The 21037-nt window shown below is 41.6% G+C and overlaps 1 protein-coding gene across 6 annotated transcripts in view; it reads left to right on the top strand.

Annotated features, from left to right (window-relative positions):
- The window catches only part of LOC147884318 (RNA polymerase II C-terminal domain phosphatase-like 1), a 43741-nt gene extending 31106 nt beyond the window's left edge, over positions 1-12635 (top strand). For all 6 annotated transcript variants that reach the window (XM_087399010.1, XM_087399008.1, XM_087399007.1 and 3 more), the window contains exons 13-17: positions 9466-9719; positions 9928-10017; positions 10159-10224; positions 11854-11930; positions 12061-12635. In XM_087399010.1, coding sequence (XP_087255136.1) covers positions 9466-9719; positions 9928-10017; positions 10159-10224; positions 11854-11930; positions 12061-12190 — 617 coding nt within the window. In that variant the 3' untranslated portion in view covers positions 12191-12635. The remainder of the gene's footprint in view (positions 1-9465; positions 9720-9927; positions 10018-10158; positions 10225-11853; positions 11931-12060) is intronic.
- Positions 12636-21037: the final 8402 nt, after the last annotated feature.

Below are 21037 nucleotides of genomic sequence, written 5' to 3'. Positions count from 1 at the left end.
TTTGGTGATCCTACTTTTCCATCTTTTGTTTGTTTCAAACGATCTCTGCAGCAATCGTTTTATGATTGCTTTCAGACTCATTTGATTGATCATGATGTATATACAGCTTACACTGAGATTTTCAGTTGAGTAGTAGTTACTCCACTTTTGAAGTAACTATGAATGCAATTATTTTACAGAAATAAAATATTTTTTCTCACAAAAAAAAAAAAGTGTGTGAGGTTTTATTGCCTCCGGCTTGGATTTTGAATTGGGCCAATCAAATTTGGTCCAGGAATGATAATGCTAAGTGGTGGCACAAAAGATTGCGGTAGATTTGGAGCTGCAAACTTCCTCTTCGGTAATAGATCTTTTTCTGGCAGGTGGTGCTTGGAGTTATTCTATTTGGACAACTCCTGGCAAGATGACATATTGCTTCTGCTGTTTGTTATAGATGCCGGGTTCCACGGAAACTTTTGCCTCATCTTTTTCGGCAATGTCTTGCGACTTATGATTTTCTTCTTTCCTGTGGCAGCCTAATGCTTATCTTTTTTGGCTTTTCGGGATCCATCCACACAGACCGAGATTTGATCTTTTCTTCACTTGGGATAAGTATTGGGGACACTGGACTCTCTGGAAATACAGAAAATCATAGAGTTTTTAGAGATTCCACTTTTTCTAAGATTCAATATTTCCAGATGTCTCTTAGGCAATCATTCTATGATTGTCTGTGTGTTCGACAGATAGATTCTATTGTTTACTTGTCTTGTACTGAGATCTTTTGATGTTGTAATTGCAAGTTCCCTCTTTGGGAGCTACTTCTTGTAATAAATTTACATGGATTTCACCTAAAGAAAAGAGAGTGTGTGCGCAGACACACACACACACACACACACACACACACACACTTTTTTTTGGGTGAAATCTTTGATTGATTATATTATATGAGTAGCAACCTTAAAATAAGGTGCTACAATTACATCAACTGAAAATTTCAGTATATGCCAAAAAGACCTCATGCAAGCAATCAAAGAAAGATTGCTGCAGAGAACCGATTTGGTGGGACTTTGGCCCTTTGTTGTATTGTGTCCATTGGACGGAAATATTTTGTTGGTCCTATATCTCTCTTGAGCATTGTCTATTTGCTGATCTGCACATATATGTGAAGCACATTAAGTAAGGAAGTTTGTGGTTCCACCCACACCACCACTGTGTGAGCTCTTGGACTATTCTATCAGTCTTCTGCTGTGCATACCCTATGTTTGGTTGTTCTCTAACATGTTATCAAAGCCCAAGTAGGAGGCTCACGAGTATGGGAGCTTGAAGGCAAGGACCTTGCTAAAGGACGACCTTGATTCAAGGCTCTAGGAAGTCGACTTCCATGACTGGAGGATTGGGTCCTTGTGAGAAGGAGGGCGACTTAAGTTCAGTCAGGTATGTAAAGAGTTCCCATCTACAGACGGTGGTATTAGTTTTCGGTTTTGCTGTGGTATAGCAGCAGAGACGTCGATTTCAGAAGCCTCTTCAACCACTACTCTTCCTTCCTCCTCCTCCAGTCGAGTTCCTTCTTTCACTATCCCTAACTTTGGAGAGTCCGGGAAACTAGATGGGACCAATTATCCTATCTGGAAGGTGAAGCCCCAGAGCCATTTACAATGGGAATGGAGCCAAAGCCGGAGGATGTACTGGACAACAACGAGAGGATTCTTGCATTGGTAGATGCTGATGAACTTGAAGTGTGGGAGGATATTGTCCTTGATCATAGGGGCAATGGTGGACTCGGTAATTCCTCATATCCAGATGACTGATACGTCAGTAGAGGCGTGGGCCATTCTGAAGGATTTATATGAGACAGATAATCCATCTTGGATCTTAACTCTTCAATATCAACTCTACAACATGGATATAGGTGAGGGAGATTCGGTTCATGACCACTTGACGAAAGTCAAGGTGGTGAGAGATCAACTAGCATCGGTGGGTCGGAAGGTAGACTCAATCCAGTTGGCCTTGATGGTACTTGGTATGCTACCACGGAGTTTCAAGAGCTTCGTTACAACTGTGACAGCAGGAGAGAGGACCAAACGTTTGACCTTTGAGGAGTTGGGTCCCTTATTGCTATAGGAAGAGGCTTGGGAGAAGCTCTATAACAAAGACAACGGTGACAAGGCGTTGCTGTGGCAAAGGACAAAGCCAACAAAGGATAGGGCAAGCCTAGCGGTGGCAAGCCCAAGAAGGATGACTGTGGAGATGAAGAGGACACTTCCAATAAAAAAAAGGAAGCAAGTGCTTCTATCGCGATCAGCCAGGCCATTTTGCGAAGGATTGTAGAAAGAAGAAGGCGGATCAAAAGAACAAGAAGGAGTTCGAATGAGATTCAGATGGTAATGTGGTTGTTAGAGAACACAAAGAAGGCGGCGGATCAAAAGAACAAGGAGTCCAACTGAGATTCAGATGGTGATTAAAAGCTTTGCAAGATGACGTTCTGGTATGTATTTTGTGAAAATAATTTGAGCCTTTTGGGGGGAATCTGCTCCTCATATGTCTCATGAAATGCGAGATTGGAGGCCATGTGCCTTCCTGGAAGGCAGAAGGGGAAGTGTGGGTGCTTCTTAAAATCTCAGAAGCAGATTGTTGGAAGGTGATAATGGACAGGGTGCACTGAAGCTAGAAGATTACTTGCTTGAGAACTCAGTGAGAGTTCATGGTCTAGGTTATCTGGAGATTTCATTTCTCAAGGTGGTTCTTTTGTTGCGGGCCTTGCTAGAGGGAGGACAGGTTGAAACAGACCCTGAGAGCATGGTGCTTGGAAGACTCCAGGCTGTTCACTCATTATTAGGGTGACCTCTGGAAGAGGATGGAAGCTGGATTGTTCAAGCTCGAAGGGGTGGGAAAGTGACTCAAGGTACTAACTTGGATGGACCTGTGTACCAGGATGGTTTGCTTGTGCAGGACCGGACCTGGAGGAGTAGGAGCCACTGGTTGAAAAGCTAGGAACCGGAATCGACACCGGATTGTTCCAGAGGGCTTCATCATGGGAACTGCTGGAGCAACTTCATCAACGAGTTGGCAATAGGCCGAGATTTGTTGGTGATTGGGGGTGTTGGAAAGGTCACCTCCCCATTTGTAAGCCTCCAAATGAGGAGAGCCCGGGGGAAGGAGGCCTGCGCAGAGAAAAGAGAAAGAGGGGGCTGCCACATGGGCAGCACCTCACAGCAAACACAAGCAGAGGTACGTGGCTGTCCGGGCAGATCTGCTGATGTCAGCAGCAGCATGGATACCATGTCAACAGTATGGAATGGTACGGGACTGTGGAGCAGCATGTACGGAGCTGATGGAGCTGATCCAAGGCTGGGACATGCCCAGGCAGGTGGCGGAATGAGCAGAGGATGGAGGTGCCAGCAAAGGGGCAGGTATTGGGCTTGCCTTGGACCCCAATTGGAGCAAGCAATGGGCCTGCAAAGAGGCGACTGGGTAGGGCTGCTGGTTGGCTACATTGAAGGGCTCAAAGGGGCCTTGAATGGAGCGCCCATGGAGGGGAGTACTGGGTCAGCCAATAGGACCCTCATGGGTCGATTTCAGAGGCTGCAAGTCGGTCCATATGGGGCATCCCTTGCCCTGTAAAAGGGAGGCCTTTGGGCCTCATAACACATCCACCAGGGCAGCCTTCAGGGAGCAGATTTGGAGCAGAAGAACAGCAGACTTGGGGCCTACATTGACGAAGACCAAGGGAGCCTGTGTACTGTAGACAAAGCTTGAAGAAGGCACCTAGGCTGACACTCAGGGCAGCAAGGTGCAGAGGATCAGACACGGAGACTAAGGTCTACATACACTCATCAGGGAGCACACGGACTCAGGGATCTAGGAGTGTCTCGGAGGTAGTAAGACAGCATCTTTTGGTGAGGACAAAGCACCACGATTTGGTGGGACTTTGGCCCTCTGTTGTATATTGTCCATTGGATGGAAATATTTTATTGGTCATGTATCTCTCTTGAGCATTGTCTATTTTCTGGTCTGCACATATATGTGAAGCTCATTAAGTAAGTTTGTGATTCCACCCACACCACCACTGTGAGCTCCTGGGCTATTTTATCAGTCCTCTGCTGTGCATACCCTTTGTTTGGTTGATTTATAACAGGCATGGCAGCCTGTACTGTTCTCTACGTGGTCTATTGACTGTAAGGTTCCTTGTGTATCCTGCTGAGATGCTGTTGGGGCTGCAATGAGGCCCAAACTTATGTTTCAATAGGGATGACCTTATTTAGGTGAACGACTTGATCTGGTTGTCCAGGGCTGGCTGTAGCCCTGCAAATAGCCAACTAGGGCTATTTGGACTAACCTCCCCTCTCCATGGCCTATAAAGGCCCGACCCAAGTAGGGTCGGGTTAAGGTCGGGTTGACCCGACCAAGCAGGTTGGCTGGCCCAACTTGGCTAGGTGCCTAGATAGGACCCCAACCATGCTTTGACGATGGGTCAAGCTGGCCAATGCCAACCAATCTAAACCAAGCCTTCAACCAATCCTCTCTTGCACTATGAGATACTTTAACTTTAATACCCTCTCTACAGCTCATGGTGAGCACGATGATCTGAAGAAGCAAGCTGATGAAGATGCAACCATTGACCCTTCAATAGCGCACCTACTGGATTCACCTTGGTGAGAGCACCTAATAGCTTGGATCCTCAAAGCAGAATGCCACCTTAAACAACAAAGTAGGTTTCCTCGGTTTTGAGTTCCCATACTAGTCTACACTAAGGTCTATGTGTAGAATGATGAGTTGTGGAATAGACCACACCCATCATGTCCAAGAACCTTGAACAACGAAACGTGTACACATTGTGTCCATAGTCTCTACGACTTCAAGAAATGACCTGTGAACACATCGCCTAGCTTTGTTTGCTAGACTTTCAACTGATAGGGGCCGTTATCAGCCCACATGCCCTCTTTGGCAGTGACCCATGGGGGGAGACGTAACTAGTGCTAGAAAGCTGGCACAACCTTGAGATCCTGGGCAATGGTTGCTGCCTTGGAACCACCATACTGATTCGAAGATGAATCTGATGCCGTGTCCTCGTCTTTTGATTTGTTCTTGGACCGACAATCCTTGGCCAAATGCCCTCGCGTTCCACAAGCATAGCACTTAAATCTTCCTTTTGTGTGCACTTTCGAACGTGCTTCAGCACTTGGAGTGACCCGGAGCTTACCCTTGGAGACGAGAATGGATTCCTCCTCAAGGAGAAGGGAGCACAAGTCATCAAAGTCCCATTGACTTGTTGTAACCTGGCACCTCAAGCTCGAGAGACCATATCGTACTGTGGCAGAAGATTGGTTAGGGTGAGGGTCGCGGAGAGATGTGAGGGTATCACCCATTGCTTGCAATTGATCATGGAGGACCTTTAGCCTACATCAAGAATGCCTGCATGGTACTCCTTGTGGGGAACTCGAGATTATACAACTATTTGTGCAAAGTAACAGCTCGCATCACCAAATCCCTTGCGTAGAGATCCTCCAATTTAGGTCACACCTTGTAGGATTGGTTGTTTTTGTACAGCCTGGGAAACCTCCTTAGCGGTCGTGCCTTTTGAGTCACACTTCTCCCAATCCTTAAGCTCCTCTTGGAAGGCGTCCTCTCGTGCAGCATCCCAATAGATAGAACGCTTGGAATGTGCAGGCTTATGTTCGTAGCCCTGACCTATCTCTCATAAGCTCTCATATTTTCCTTACTTGTACACGGGCTTCCCATGGAGCTATTCCAAACTCCACACACCCCTGCTGATGACATAAGAGATAACTCTAAGAGCGGAGAAGAAGAAAGGAAAGGTGAGATGGAGGAGTGTAAGTGACTGCCCTGCTGATGTCTCCAACATGAACCACCTTTGCTGTCCACGCCTCAGGCAGGCTGTCCAATAGGATGCCGATCAGCACGATGTAAGCATGCCTGGGGCAAGCTCCACCAAACAGTGTCCTTTGCCTATGCTTTAAACCCTTGAGCCAGGCTGCCGCAAGCACTGATTAGCTCAGATGAATGGCCTCAGATCGTACCAGACTGCCTTGTCCGACCCCTTTGGCTGTCCATGCCGTGTGTAGACTGCACCATACAGCTGGCTAGTGTATATGCATCAGATCGCCTTGTAAAAGAGGTTGCTCTGAACTGTTGCCTCAAGTCGTCCTGGGCAGGCTGCTCCGGACCTCCTTGGAGCCTGCCTCAACTCGCCTTGAAGCAGCCCTGCAAATGCAGAGCAGCCCCTTGACTGATCTTAATAAATTTAATGGGAAACTGTAAAGTCTTCCCTTGGTTGGTATAACCGTATCCTGTCTTGCTGCAGCTTGGCATCCATCAATACCTTCATTCTTCCCGTGAGACAAGTCGGGTACAATCTTTATTGGGTCCACATGGTAGTGACGATAAATGCTTGCTTCTTCATCATTCCTCCACTAGTTTTTTCAACATTTGGCACCGCCACACAATTGCTAATTGGGAGCTGGGTCTGACCAAAGACATTGTGCAACTTACGTGCCTTTGGGTCTTCTCAATTAGTAGATTGGTCTTTGTTGCTGTGTGCTTGGCTCCATGAAATAGAAAAGCCTGAGGCAGATGTCGATGATGAAGTCATCCCAATCATACATTAGCTGGTTAAACATTTATGTCTGTGATTGAGTTGCCACTTATGCAATCATGTGACTACTTCACCAATTTAAGTGCATGGATGCCAAAGTGCTTATGCAATCATGTGACAAATTCACCATTTAAGTCCATGGATGTCAAAGTGCACTTTTTGTTGTTTGACTTCGAGATGAATTGGAAAGTAGCTTTCAAATGGATAGACCCAAGAAATGAGGGTACATGGTTCTGATGACTCCGCGGGTCTTTAGAAACCCAGTATAGCTGCTTATGCTTGGGCACTGATGACGACATAAGTGTTGCTTTGCTTGCTAAGTATGTCTTCCTTTTGCTTTTCATAAAAGTTTTTGTTTACCTCTTTTTTCTTCTCTTTCATTTTCTCTTTTATTTTCTTTGTAGATTTTTGATCTTTAGAACAACAAAAATTCTAAATTTGTATGATTGGACTTATTCTAGTCTTACAAAGGTATATACATGGTTCTGCCTTGCCATCATAATTTGGAAGGCGATCTTCTTGAGGAAAGATGCCTAGTGCAACTGTGTTGAACCTTGCTGTGGATGAGGGACACCATGAATCTTACTCATCTTACTCATCTTTGGCTTCTTTAGCTAGACAATCGCACTCCCTTTTTGGCTTCTCAAGGTACAAGTTCCCACTTCTTTTTTTTTCCTTTGGTTCATGGACTGCATGATTGCCATTAGGATTACTGGCATATCTAGAGGAATCACTTGTAGGGGAAGGACCGAAGTCTCTTGATGAGAAGACTCCATTCATTCTTCGTCGGGTGTTGTGGTCACAGATGCATGCATTGTGTTGGTAGATCGATTGGGAATTGTGCACCTATATGCTGTACTACGGCATAAATGACTGAAATATGCTGAAATTGATGGTGAGGCAAAGCCATACTTTTGATGCCCCATTGGTCGAGCTTAAGGTCAACTTGCAAAGTGTCCCTGAAAATTATATGAGAAACTGTTTGTTCCTTGAAGAGAACAGGGTCTGTTGCCTGTTTTGTTTCACGAGTGGCTGCCTACTTTAATTAAGATTTTTGTTAAGTGTTTTTAAGGGTCGATACCAAATCAAAACTATACAATATGGTAATCGTTTGAAAGCCTCATAAGCTCGGAGAATGGACTTCATAGTGTAATGATAAACCATTTTGTGTGGAAAAAAGATTTGATAGGGTTGTCTTAATGTAATTGAAGTAGTTATGTTAAGTTTACTAACATAACATAATGGTAGGTGAGTAAAGCCTTAACTCTTAACGCTCTCCCTTAATTTGCAATTTGATATCCAAGCATATCTCTGGTCCATTGAAACTTTCTGCCACCCAATGGCTTTGTAAAGACATCTCAGCAACCTGTTGATTTGTAGTGCAGAAGTTGAGTTCCATTTCATGTGGTGCAATCTTTTCTCTAATAAAATGAAGTTTCCATTCTGTACTTTGTTCTGGCATGAAACCCATGATTTTTTGCCCCTCTTGTTGTCAACAAATATTACTGTAGTATCGGCATTCCAATTCTTCTCAAAAGAAGCCCCAACCATGTGCCCTTAGAAACTGCCAAGTGGGTGTTTTGTACTCTGCTTTAGTGGAAGATAAAGCAACTGTACGTCGCCTTCTGTTACTCAGCTGTGTTTTTTAGAATTCTTCACTTTTGCAACCCCGAATGTCTCCCAGATTGCTTTGTAACATGTGGGGACAGTAAGAAGCAAGTGGTAACAAAAACACTGCCATCTCGTCTTGTGGTGTACTTTTTTAATGCTGTCCCTATCTTATTGTGAGTTTTTTAATACAAGCTCTGCTTAAGTGATGTCAGAATTTCAGTCTGCCTTTACTGCCCATGTAAGAGGCTAGTATTCCCACCTAACAACCCGGTATAGCTGCTTATGCTTGGGCACTGATGACAATATAAGTGTTGCTTTGCTTGCTAAGTATGTCTTCCTTTTGTTTTTTATAAAAGTTTTTGTTTACATCTTTTTTCTTCTCTTTCATTTTTTCTTTTATTTTCTATGTAGATCTTTGGTCTTTAAACAACAAAAAATTTAAATTTGTATGATTGGACTTATTCTAGTCTTACAAAGGTATATATAACAAACCAGTTCGTTCATCATTGCCAGGCTTTTTAAATGCTCCATGTTGATCATGCTACTGTTGCTTCTACCAATAAGTTTGTTAGCTCTTTGAATCGATAGAACAACACTGCCTCATCTTTTTCATACCCTGTACAGGCAGCTGCTGATCTACACTAGTTTTAGCTAGCGCTAATGACATTAGCAGGGGTGTCATGAATGATTTATTTGTTATGCATGATGGAGTGTATTGTTTGTTATGCATGGGGATGATGATGAGGTTAAACTGCACTATTTGTGTCGTTTTTAGGGGATGAGTTTGGGCATATGCATGTATTGATCTAGATATACATAGCATAGCCTTTACCAAGTATTGCAACCTGCTGTCCCTGGCCATGCCAAAACATTGTGTTCTGATGCCTCAACATGGCTTCCCAGTGACGATTTTGTCACACTTGCTAGTTGCCTGTGCTGGTGATGCTCCAGGTAGGTCTTGATCCCATTTACACGCTGAATTATGGTTGGGATTGCATGTCATGATGGAGGTTCTGGACATGATATCAATGGTTTTTTCTTACTCAGTATTGCGTCCCTGTGTGAAGTATTTTTCAACAGGGGGATGATATCTAATTCTTTGTGGGTAGTTTTGTGGTTTATCGTTGACTTGGAATTCTACGGATTCCAACCATCGTGCCTTTGTCTTTATTCTCTTCTTTTTGTTCAAATGCCAATGCTTTTTCTGTGGGTTATTTAACAAGAGTAATGCAGTTAATGATGTTTTACTTGCATTATTTCAGGCCAGTTCATATCCCATCCCACCCAAGCTATAAATATACTTGGGCAGGGAAGGCTCATGAGCTCCTCCTCAAATGATGAACCTCCACCGCGTTGGAACTCTCGCGATCCACGTTTTTCTGCAGGTCTTGGGCCCTCAACCATTGACGAAGATACACCCATTGCTAGCACATCAGGCCAGTCCAAGGTTTTAGATTTTCGGCATGTTCAGGAGCCTAACAGGGCATACAGTCATGTCTCTGCCTTGAAAGATCATGTAAGGCATATTGACCTACGTAAAAAAGAAACCTAGATTAAAACTGTCAGAGAGCATTTTCTAGTCATCTTTGTTTGGTTATTTGTTTGTCTTTTTTTGTGCGGGGCAGTGATTCCAAGGGATTATCATGGTTAGAACCCTGATGACCTTCTCCTTAGGACACACTACCTAGATGCTTAGATTTGTTTCTGCTCCATTGAAATTTCAGTGTACCATGGAGGGTGTAAATGTGGTTTTCAAAGATCCTTCTACAGCAGGACGTATCTCAGACATCCAATCTCAAGGTTTTGTGTGTCAGGTAGGCTCAATTGATATCTTAAGTTTGATTTCAATGTCCTTGGTGAATGGGTTACTGCATATTGAAGTTGTGCACATGCCAACCATTGTCACAGCTTACTGTTATCTAGGCTGTGTCTAATCCCTGAATACCTGTCCACAGGTTGAGGTCGCAGGTCAGATAATGGGAAAAGGAAGTGGTCGGAGTTGGGAGGAAGCTAAGCAACAGGTGCTGTTGTTATTCACTTCTTGAATATTGTGGGTGAAACGGTATATGTAATCTGTGGCCAAATGGCATTGATGGAATTGATGCTTAATTTAATAATGTAACTTAAGGGCTATAGCTTATTCTAAGCATTTGCCCCTGACATAAGACTTGTACATAAACTGAACCTGGCACATTGATCCTGTTTTGGTCGGATGAGTCATATCCACATACAAGCTCGCTGCCCAAGAAAAAACATCTTTACATTTAATGGGGAGTCATTAATCTTACCACCTACCTTCTGCATATCTCACTATAGGGTAGTGAGAGTTTGATATAGTATTCAAGGATGAAGCCCTTGTGAACCTTGCTTAAATTGAGGAAGAACACAAGGCATTTGTGACTCTAGCAGACCCCAGTTCCAGAAGCAGAGCATCGAGCAGAGATTTTAAGATGGGGCATCTCACCAATTGAGACATCTCCTCACAAGAATGAAGGAATGCCTCATGATTGGACACCGAAGAGGCGGATCACAAGACACTATAGGAAGAGAGGTTCATAAGACAGCTAGCTTGTAGGTTTCAGATTTGACGAGTCTACGCTTGATTGTAGTTTTGCCCTCATAATGATAATTGATGAGTGTAGGGCATAGCATTTAAGTGTGTACGGCTACTTTGTATTCTAGGAAGGCACTTGACAAAGTGTCTTGTGCATGCCAGATCAGAAAGTGACATGAGCTCATGTGCAGTAAACCCTCTGTCCAAGGGATAGACTCCTTGTTCGTGAATTTTACTACTATCACTATTAGGTTACCGAGGATTGGAACAATTGGCATTGTTATGCATAGCAATAGAGTGATTAATGAGTTTGAGTTTATAGTTACAGATTGTCTCCCTTCCAGTGCTAGATTTAGATGCTCGTTTGGGAGAGACTAAAATGAAATCTTTTAGACTTCACAAGTAGCTGTAGCTTGAATGAAGAGATTTGTACTACTTTTTGATTAGCCTTCTCCTTTAGTGCTAGCCTTCGTCATGGCTGAGTTTGCCCTTCACCTCCGGAGTGCCGACAAAAACTCAGTACGAAGACTTTGTATAAATGGATGCTCAAGTATGTGTGGGTGTGTGGATTTGTATGTGTGAGAGCATACTTTTATACTATGGTCTACACCCACTGTTGGGCGCTGATGACGTCAGTGGTGATGTCATAGTAGCTGGTCCCTGCTATGCGTGATGGAGTTTATGGTTTTCAATCTTATGAGTGACTATCGTGAGATTGAAAGTACACTATGTTGTGTTTTTAGAGGATGAGTTTGGGAATGTTCTTGGATTCATCTAGGTATATGTCTCCCTTCCAGTGCATTGTGGATGCCCATTATGTGCCTATTTAGGCAGGAAGGAATCAAACAGCGTGATAGGATGGCTACATTATTTGCAGAATTGAAATACCTTGTAGGACATTTTAATGAGACAACAAAGTGCTGCTAGTGTTTTTGGTTTAATTCCTCACTTTATGCAAAATGAGTCATTCTTAAAGTGTCAATGTGGTCTTTCTTAGCTTGAGTTGTGACATTTTGCGTATGAAGCTAGGTTCTTTAAAAATGTGTGATGAATGAATGCAAGGTTATGGTTTTATTCACAGTTCTACTTTATGCAGGCAGCAGAAGAGGCACTAAGGCGTCTGAAGTCAACGTCACAGCTGCGCAACTCTCAGAAGCGAATGAATTCTCCAAGGTAAATTTGGTTCTTTTTGGATTGAGTATGTAAGTCTCCGTTAAGAGAAGACTTTGGAAATAGTATCGAAGGCAAAGTGAGGTTTGATTACTCTACATAGATGAAACGATACATTTGACATTGTTTACAGGTCTCCTCCTCTTCAATCTAACAAAAGAGTGAGGCCAGGGGAGCTTCCTCGAGGACTTCAGAGATTGCCACCGTCACCCCGGAAACTCTCTCCGAGACGATATACAAAAAACGGGCCTTCTGTTCCTTAAATGTGCTCAGGAAAGGAACGTTGACCGTGTTGATGTTGTTCTCTTTGTACATTAGTCTGAGAAGGGCCAATTCTTGTCAATCCCTTAGTACACAGTTTTGATATTCAGGAACAAGGGATCATAGCTTCCTGCCATATTAAGTGTTAGGCTGTAATATTGAATCCACTTGGAAGGGAATCACATAAGGAACTAGTTTCTATCGATCCCAGCTGAGTTGCATTGCAGGAGCCTGTAGATTTCCCATGTGTTAACTTGCGCACCTTTTGTCGTCTGACCTGAGGGTCGACTCACTTTGTGGGTCTTTTAATGATAGCATGATAGTGCAGTTTGGTTGACAGGTCTTGGGAGGCTTTGAGTAAACTTGGAAGCTGCTTTGTGAGGACTTGCAAACTGTCCTTGGCTTGCCAAGAAGGCTCAAAATGATTTTTTAAATGCACTATACCAATCCCCGTCCATGTGTTCAATTTGGATTCCTTTCTTCTCGAAAGGACGTATCATTTCCCTGGATTGCTTTTCAAATGTCTGCTTAAAAAGTAGTCGGAGGCATGCAAAATTCAGAATACAAGCTATCTTCTTTGGTCAGGGCTCTCCACGACACGAACAATGCATAAATCAAAATTATTCGGTAGAGAAATAGACCATGTCTAATCTTGTAAATTTGGATGGAGAGGACTCAGGATGCTAAACATCCCAGGGTCTAAATGCTTAGTTTAGTGGTGTCCATGTGATGATATCTGTGCTGCTTCAAAAGTGCTTTATCTGGAAAAAATGTGGTGAGAAGGAAACATGAATGTGATCAATTTTGCACATGCAATGCACTGTTGTTGAAAGTATCGGATAAATAATCTGCTGCCCCAGAAAGCCTAACAGCAAAGCAGTTCCAATCATCTGTCACACCACCTACCAGTTTGGGGATGCTACCTAGAATACCAAGGCCTTTTCAGAGGAAATAGGAATGCTGAGCTGTATCTATGTTACACCTGCATGTTGATTGAGATGATGCGCCTCAAGGTGACTTTACTAAACCCTTTACTCTGTAAGCTGAAACTGATGAAGAGCATAAGGGAATTGTGTAACGTGTTACTTTTTCTGGTTCATACAGAGCTTCTCTAGTGTTTGTAAATATGAAAACTAGGATGTATTATTAGAACCTTTACAGGCAAATTGATATTTTGCATACAACAGTAGTTGGTTTTTTGTCTTCAAGTAAATCTTCCTAAGAGATATCACAATGTTCTGACGGTATTGTGAAGGTGTCCTCCGTCATCTTGACATCATCGGATTCTTGTTTGGCGTTAATGGCACCTTCCGATGCTGGCAGTATCTTCCCAGTCTGTTGGCCCCGACTCCATTCAAGTTTTTCGAACATGAGGTCTTCCAAAGAGCAAGGCTCATACAAGCACTTTTAGGGTATTTGGGTTGTCAGAGTGGAACGGGGAGTGCTGACTGATGGAGGCTACCAGGAGAAATTGGGAAACTCGTCATTCAATTTGCATGTAGTGTAATGAAAATCTTTTTCTTCTGAGATCTGGTTGTATGTAATATTGTTCTCTCCTTGTTCATGCACATTGGTTTGGAATAGGATTTGACTCGTAGCAGCTTCCGTGCACTTGAGCCAATCTCCAAGAATTGTGGTATCTGCCTTGCAGATGGCATGACCAATGACCATCTAAAATAGTGTGTTGGGGAAATGCTCCTAGAACTGTCGAGTAGTTGCAGAAATATTGAATGGAAAGATTCACTATCAATTGAAATGTGGATAATTGCCCGCATTGGAATTTCTTCCTGGTTCCTAACACACAGAGAACAGTTTGGAGTATGTCGCTGTTGCATGATCACTCTTAGCTGGAATAGTTGGTGGTTTCGCAGTTTTATCCTCTTGTAGTTTTGGGAGGGGGTTTGGGAACTGTGATGTTGAGTTTAAAATCAGTTTTTGTTGTTCCACAAGGATTGGGGCAAACGTGCTTGGTAAGAAATGACCTTTTGCAAAATTTTGGAGAGTTGAATCATATTGCAAAACTGTAACTCAGATTGCCCAATAGAATAAGCTTTGATTAAGCATTAGATGATGAGAACAGAGTTAACGGCAAAAAAACTAGTTAGAAGCTTTGATTTCGCTCGTTATGTTGTGGATCTTGTAGAGGTCATTTTGTTGACATTGATAGTTTGAAGGACCACACGTTCATGTACTTGATTTCTATTAGTATCATGAAACATGTACTTGATTTCTATTTCTATTAGTATCATGAAATATATGGCTGAGTTACAAGCAAGGAATATATTTATATGATAACAAAATTCCAAAATTGGAGAATAGTCTAATGCAATTGGCTACTTACCATATTATTCCATTGTGGGAGAGAAGTCTAATGCAATTGGCTACTTACCATATTATTCCATTGTGGCCTTAATCTAAGTTCTCTCTTAGGCGGCTAGAGCATTAGTAGAGGATGGGCTGATAACCAATTAATCTTCATTTTCATGATGATATTTCATGAGGCTTAATATTCCTATATTCGGAGACGTTGTAGTGCATGTCAACATCCATGTCAACATCCAAAGTGTGGCTGTGATTCTTCTATTTATTAAACTTTCCAAGGATTAATTGTGGCCTTTTTATTGCAATAGATTATGTACCATAATTGTCCTAAGTTATTTCAGTCCAAGCAATATCTCCTTTCGTATTGCTTTTCATTGCATGCACAGTTGATTTCATAACGTGTGGCTCTCATGGAGATTATGCTCTTTGCACTCACTGTCCATTCCCTTACAAAATGACTAGTTTAGTCCAATTCAATTGCTTGCAAAGATCATATGCGCTTATGCAAGCATTGTTAAGTTCATTAGGAGACTTGAATCGCGATTTTGAGATTTCATGGTGTTTTATTTTAAGAAATCCCATATCCCCCTCCCCTCCCCCCTCCTCTCTCTCTCTCTCTCTCTCTCTCTCTCTCTCGGGATCATTGCTTGCATATCATAGAGGAGGGTTTTATTGATCCACGCAGATCCACCTATCCCTCATTAAGGATCTCTATTGGGTAGTTTCGGTCTCTTTACATAGACTTCGTATCAAGGGCAGTAGAACAGAGGGCCTCCCGTGTGCATATGCAGATTATGTGATATACAAGAGGTTGAGACGGAGGAGTACTTTATCTTCGGGTGTCTTGTTTACTATGAGATCGGAGGGCGTTTGTACTGCCTCTTCAGAGATAGCTTTGGGGTTTTGTCCTGATTCCTCTCCTATCTAGACTAGAGATGCTTGGCGGTTTTCATTCATGACAACACTTTTAAATCCATCAGCATTCCTTTTATAAAGGAGGAGACTTGGATGGCGTTTATGAGATTTCATGGTGTTTTATTTTAAGAAATCCCATCTCTCCCCCCCCGCCCCCCCCCCCCCCCCCCCCCTCTCTCTCTCTCTCTCTCTCTCTCTCTCTCTCTCTCTCTCTCTCTCTCCATCCATCCTTTCATCCATTTAAAGTGAAGAGGGAGTAACCATAAGCTCTTCTTTTAACATAGAGTTAATCCAGGCGTCCTTGTTACTTGAGACATTTTTATGTGGTAGAGTTAGGGCTCTTATGACATTGCCAAGTTTAGACTCTAAGATGAAGAAACCTTGATGGTGGACTAGAATTGTATCAATTTAATGCTCTTTGTATGGGACTTGTCTTAATGTGTTGGAAAAAGAGGTTTTTTTCTTGAGATACACATGGGTGAGAGCTACAAATACTTCTTGATAATTTTGATGTGATGATGCCTTAAATAAAGAGACATCATATTGTAGTCATATAGAACCAATTGTCACAATAGGATCATAACTCACAGATCGTAGCATGGTGGTTGTAGTTATGAGTATAGCATTGTAGAACATGTGAATAGAACTAAAGATAGGCATAAAGGAGGTTCCTGATCTAGGGGCGTAGCATGCTTCTCCTTAGGTGAAACTCAACTTTGATATAAAAATGAGGAAGGGAGAGGGAGAATTGTACTATGAGCAAGAGAAATATGATAGTATCCATCTCCATGTCACAAATCATGCCTCTTCCATTCCCAACACATGGCTATAACACAATGGGTGAAATATGCCACACAATTTATATAGCACAACTTGGTAGTTTCCACTTCTTGAGCCAAAATATGCTAGCCAAAATATGTAGTGGTTCTATTCTTGCTTTTTAATTTTAGCATAGGGGGTTGCCTAATAACAATGTACCTTGAAGCTTTAGAGTAAGAGATTGAACTTTCTCACACGTCCCTTGATCTTAGTTTCATATATATATGGCCATTTACTTTTATGATTTGGAGGTGCAACCAAGATTATTTATGTTAGTTTGCAACTATGTTTAGATATGGTATACATTTTTTTTCACTGACATTAAAAGGTGAGACATGTTTGAGCAATGAGGGAAAAGGCAAATGTACTGTGGTCGATTGTCTCATGGGACCATTCAAATCTCCACCATCACAGTTTTTTCCATTAATGTTGGGCCCTTGGTTGATCACATAGTTACAACTTTTGGTTTTCACATTGTCATGTCCTCATCGCGTTGCCTCATAGTGAGGAAAATAAGTCTATTAGACATAAGAAGACTATGCTTTAGCTGATATGATGCTCCGAATTAGCAATATGTAAGCCTTTTGAACTATCCTCAAGCTTTACACCTTTTCATAAATGAAAAAGTTAATTGGGAGTGAAGATAGAATCTCATGCATGGTTATAATGTGCCTGGCCTCATGATACAATGAGGTATAGACAATAGCAAAGCCCATGTACCCATCCAGCTATTATGATTGGACATATGTTTGTACATATGTTTGTATGTATGAGGATAAAAGAACACTAACATTCCAAACCTCATTGGATCACATCTTTATTCTTTGAGCTCTCATAGAGGATGCTGGCATACAAATAAAAGATATATTGTTGTTTGTAAGGCCTTTGTCTTTGCTGTGGTCAGTGCTTATGTACTGTTTAGAGTGTTCGAGTATGCCATTGTAGCACATTTAGGCCATCAAGGAACACAAGATGCCATGCTCGATTGCTAGCCATGTTGGTCAAGCTGATTCACACTAACATTAAAGTGAAATACGGGTGTTTCTCTCATTCCTTACGTTTTTTTGGGTGGTGGGTGGGGTCCATACTTGCATGGACTCCAGTATTAGTTCTTGTTCAATTATATTTTTTTATTGAAGAGACAAGAAGATACAAAAAAACAAAAATTGTGTCAGTGAACAACCTTCTATAAAATGAAAAGATCTTCATATCGACTCATCAAAGAAAAGCCTTAATAACTTCATCTTAGTCAGGCGACATGTCTTTATCCACAACAAGCCTCTTCTTGAGCTGTGACCAAATTTTCTTTTTGTAACTTCTGCATGCACTGTTCCTCTCTTTGAAAAGTAGGCAAAGCATTCTTTAGGCTAAACACCATGACATTAGATGCATAAACGCTGCCCTCTGTCACAAAAGCATTTTTTCCAAAATGTTGCTAACAAAGCTTTGAGACCTAGAAAGGGATAAATATATCAATCAACACATTGTTTGTAGTGAATTTTCCTCACCTTTGTATTTGTACTTTGCTGTTTCATTCACTCAAAAAGATTCTTAAAGCATTTCCTCTCATCGTCTTCCTCCTTTCCAGGTGACCATGACACAATTGTAAAGATTTGAGGTCGGTGGAGGATAAATCTCCAGTGTCTAATACGGCCACTTTTATAGAAGAAAAGTGGCCCCTGAATTTACGAACCTTACTCCTATTAATCAGAACCGCCCTAAACTACTGTTTACAATGGTTAAAAAATTTAACCCCTCCCTCAAGCTTTGCACATTGGGAGTCGCACTTGGTGGAAGGAAATTGCTCCGGAATTTGGTTGTGGCCGCCAGCCCTCACCTGATTTAGGAGCATTTTCCTCATGGGAAAGTGCTCTCTCCCCTATCTGTCCATCTTCTTGGCCAAGAAAGAATGCTCATCAGAACTACTTTGTGAGCCCTTCTTCTGTGGGCTTCTCCATCTATTAGATGCGTGCTACTAGTTCATGATGGTCATGCGCCAGCATACGCACTCTTAAAAAACTATTGCCCTAAGTCCTCTTCATCATTCAACTCTTCCACTAGCTCATCTTTTACATACAACTTTCATTTGAGAGTGGATCTTGCATGCTGCTTCTTTTTGCTCGAAAAAGTCTTTCGAGTGCTATCTTTTACATCTCGTCTCCTTGCTAGACTCTGGCCCTTATCCCTCTAGTGCTCTTCCAGACGGCATCTTGAAGTTTTTAACTCCCTTCGTATTTCCTTGCGCAACACTGGCCATTGCGCTCGTTCCATCATCCGTAATCACGTAGCCAACTTGACAGAATACTCGTTCATAAACAATACATCAGCGTTTGCTAAGCCTCAAAACTGCTTTCCGTCGCAATCTTACAAATGCAATTAGTAATAACATAAGATCAAAATTTGAAAATTCAACATAGTGTACCGCTGAAATATGTAGACACATACCACACTACAGCAGCGTCGTGGTCGCGATCAATTAGTATGTTGTTATAACATCAAAAACTTACCACACACTCTCTTGTGACCTCCGAAGCTGAGGCTCTCACTCTCCATAATGACCTAGAGCCAACTGGTTCCTAAATTTCTCCAAATCACTACTTTTGTTCTACCACTTAGGTAGTGTGCACGCTACCACTAAGGCATGTACTATGTGCAAGAGATCACGTTCTCATGTTGAAGACCAACGTTTGGAAAGCAATTTGAAGCGTGAGATTTGCATTGTGTTTTGTAAAATAATATATGAGGAATAGGATGGAATTTGAATATGCATGGGATTCCTTTTCCTCCCTTAGTACCATGTTGACATGGGGTTTATAGTCCCCAATATTGACTATTACCCCATGTTGACATGGGACGTAGTTTTGTTGACATGTAACAACCATGGGAAGACCATCTAAACCTCCTAGTTTGGCCATTAATATTGCATCTACAACAAGTTCCTAGTGAGGCTTCTGGAGGGCATGTATCCTAAGTACATATGAAGAGGGAGGAGCTAGAAGAAAGTCAAAGTGAGGAACTCAAACTCCCAAGTGAGAAGTGGAAGGTTGGGTGACCAAATCAAAGGGAAATTGAAGGGTTCCACATCATCAAGCTTTTGTATTCATGAAACCCATGATAATGACATAACAACCTATTCCTTTTCTTCTTAATGTAACCCTAATTAACTACTTTATAAAGCACAAGTATCGCTTTGATGTAATCTTAATTAACTACTTTACAAAGGACAAGTATCACTCATTGATGTTTCATTTGAATGGGGGTTGTCCCCTTTGTGTCATGTGTTGGCATTGTTATAAGGCAAGTTGTCCCACCGAAGTTAGTCATTGAATAAGAATAGTAAGATTTGGGCATAGGTCATTTTAATATTTTATCCACATTCAATAAAAATGTAGATGTAGGTATGGTGAATACTATAAGAGATGGAGGAGAGCTATGCTAGTCTTGCATATTTACATCAATGCCATTCAATCTTAGAAGCAATCATATGCAAGGCTAAAAATGTTTAAACTTTGACTAAGAAACAATTAAAGACTTAATGACTCTCCCTATTGATGTTGCATCATAAAAAATGCTTTTGTGTCGATGAACAATGGCACACAAAGGGATGTCTTTTGTCCTTTATTTTATCTAGAAATAAACTTCAAAAATGAGCGGTGGGGGTTGTCCCACCTGTATTTAGTGTTGGTGCTGGGGGATTGTCCCACCCAAGTTAGCCACAAAAAAAATGGTGTGATGTCATAAATTTTTATGCATCATTGTGCACTTGAAGGCTAGGATAAACCACTAATGAGCATGCTCAAGCAAACATTTGCAAACTCGTGAACAAAATCCCCCTTTCTATAACACCACCATCATAATCCTGGGACCTACAATCTATCACCCTCACTCAACCCTTGCACAACTCTCTGGTGCAACTTCACCAGTTTATCCTTATTTTGAGTTTTGTATGCTACTTTGATGTAATAATTCTTGTAAAAATTGGACCCAAAAGACAAAAAATTAAAATCGTATATTTGATTCTATATCCTTTCATCATTTTTCATTCCTATAGACAATGAATGTGCCTCAAGGTAAGCACAAATAGCTTGAAATTTCAATATTAAGGACTAGAATTTCAACCAATTATCACATTATGCTCATCAACATACGTACCAATATGACAGACGCACGCTTATGATATAGAGGCAAAAAACTCTTGTAATAATAAAAACATAAGGAAGCATGATGCCACTCAAATTAATGGCTACTCCAAGTATTTCTTTCTTGAGAATGTTTGTCACTCGTTGAGCATATGCGCAGTGATATAAGAAAAAAATTTAACCCTGAAATAATGAGCCTCAAGTTTTAAATGTTGATTCACAAAACTTCATATAGAATAATATAAAGATCCAATTTCTTTACAAAGGTTTATTAGAGGGGCAATGGGTATCAGAGGGGCAATGGGTATCTTGAACATAACAATCAGACCATTAGAAAATACAAGTAATTTTTCATGGAGGTTATTATTCACAAGAAGTTCAAAAATAAAAGCTAGCTTTTTGGGACTAGCAAATCCTAGCCATAACAAACATTCATTGAACAAAGATGGTAAGGCCTACAAGCTATAGTGCTAAGACACAACACAATTGGGAAAACTCATAATGAAGGGAAATATCATGTAGATGAAGAAATATGTTAAGAGGCTGCCATAGATTTATTAAAGCCTATTTTTCCAATAGATAGCACGATGCTAGCCCCAAAGTGACCTCATCCTACACTTACAACAATATTCATTCTTTGGACAAACATTTTTC

The sequence above is a fragment of the Dipteris shenzhenensis genome, chromosome 27 (genome assembly GCF_047967505.1).
Source record: "Dipteris shenzhenensis isolate YYH24624 ecotype China chromosome 27, Dip_SZ_1.0, whole genome shotgun sequence".
NCBI lineage: Eukaryota > Viridiplantae > Streptophyta > Polypodiopsida > Gleicheniales > Dipteridaceae > Dipteris > Dipteris shenzhenensis.
The sequence above is the reverse complement of the archived record's forward strand: the minus strand, read 5'-3'. Positions and strand labels throughout refer to the sequence as shown.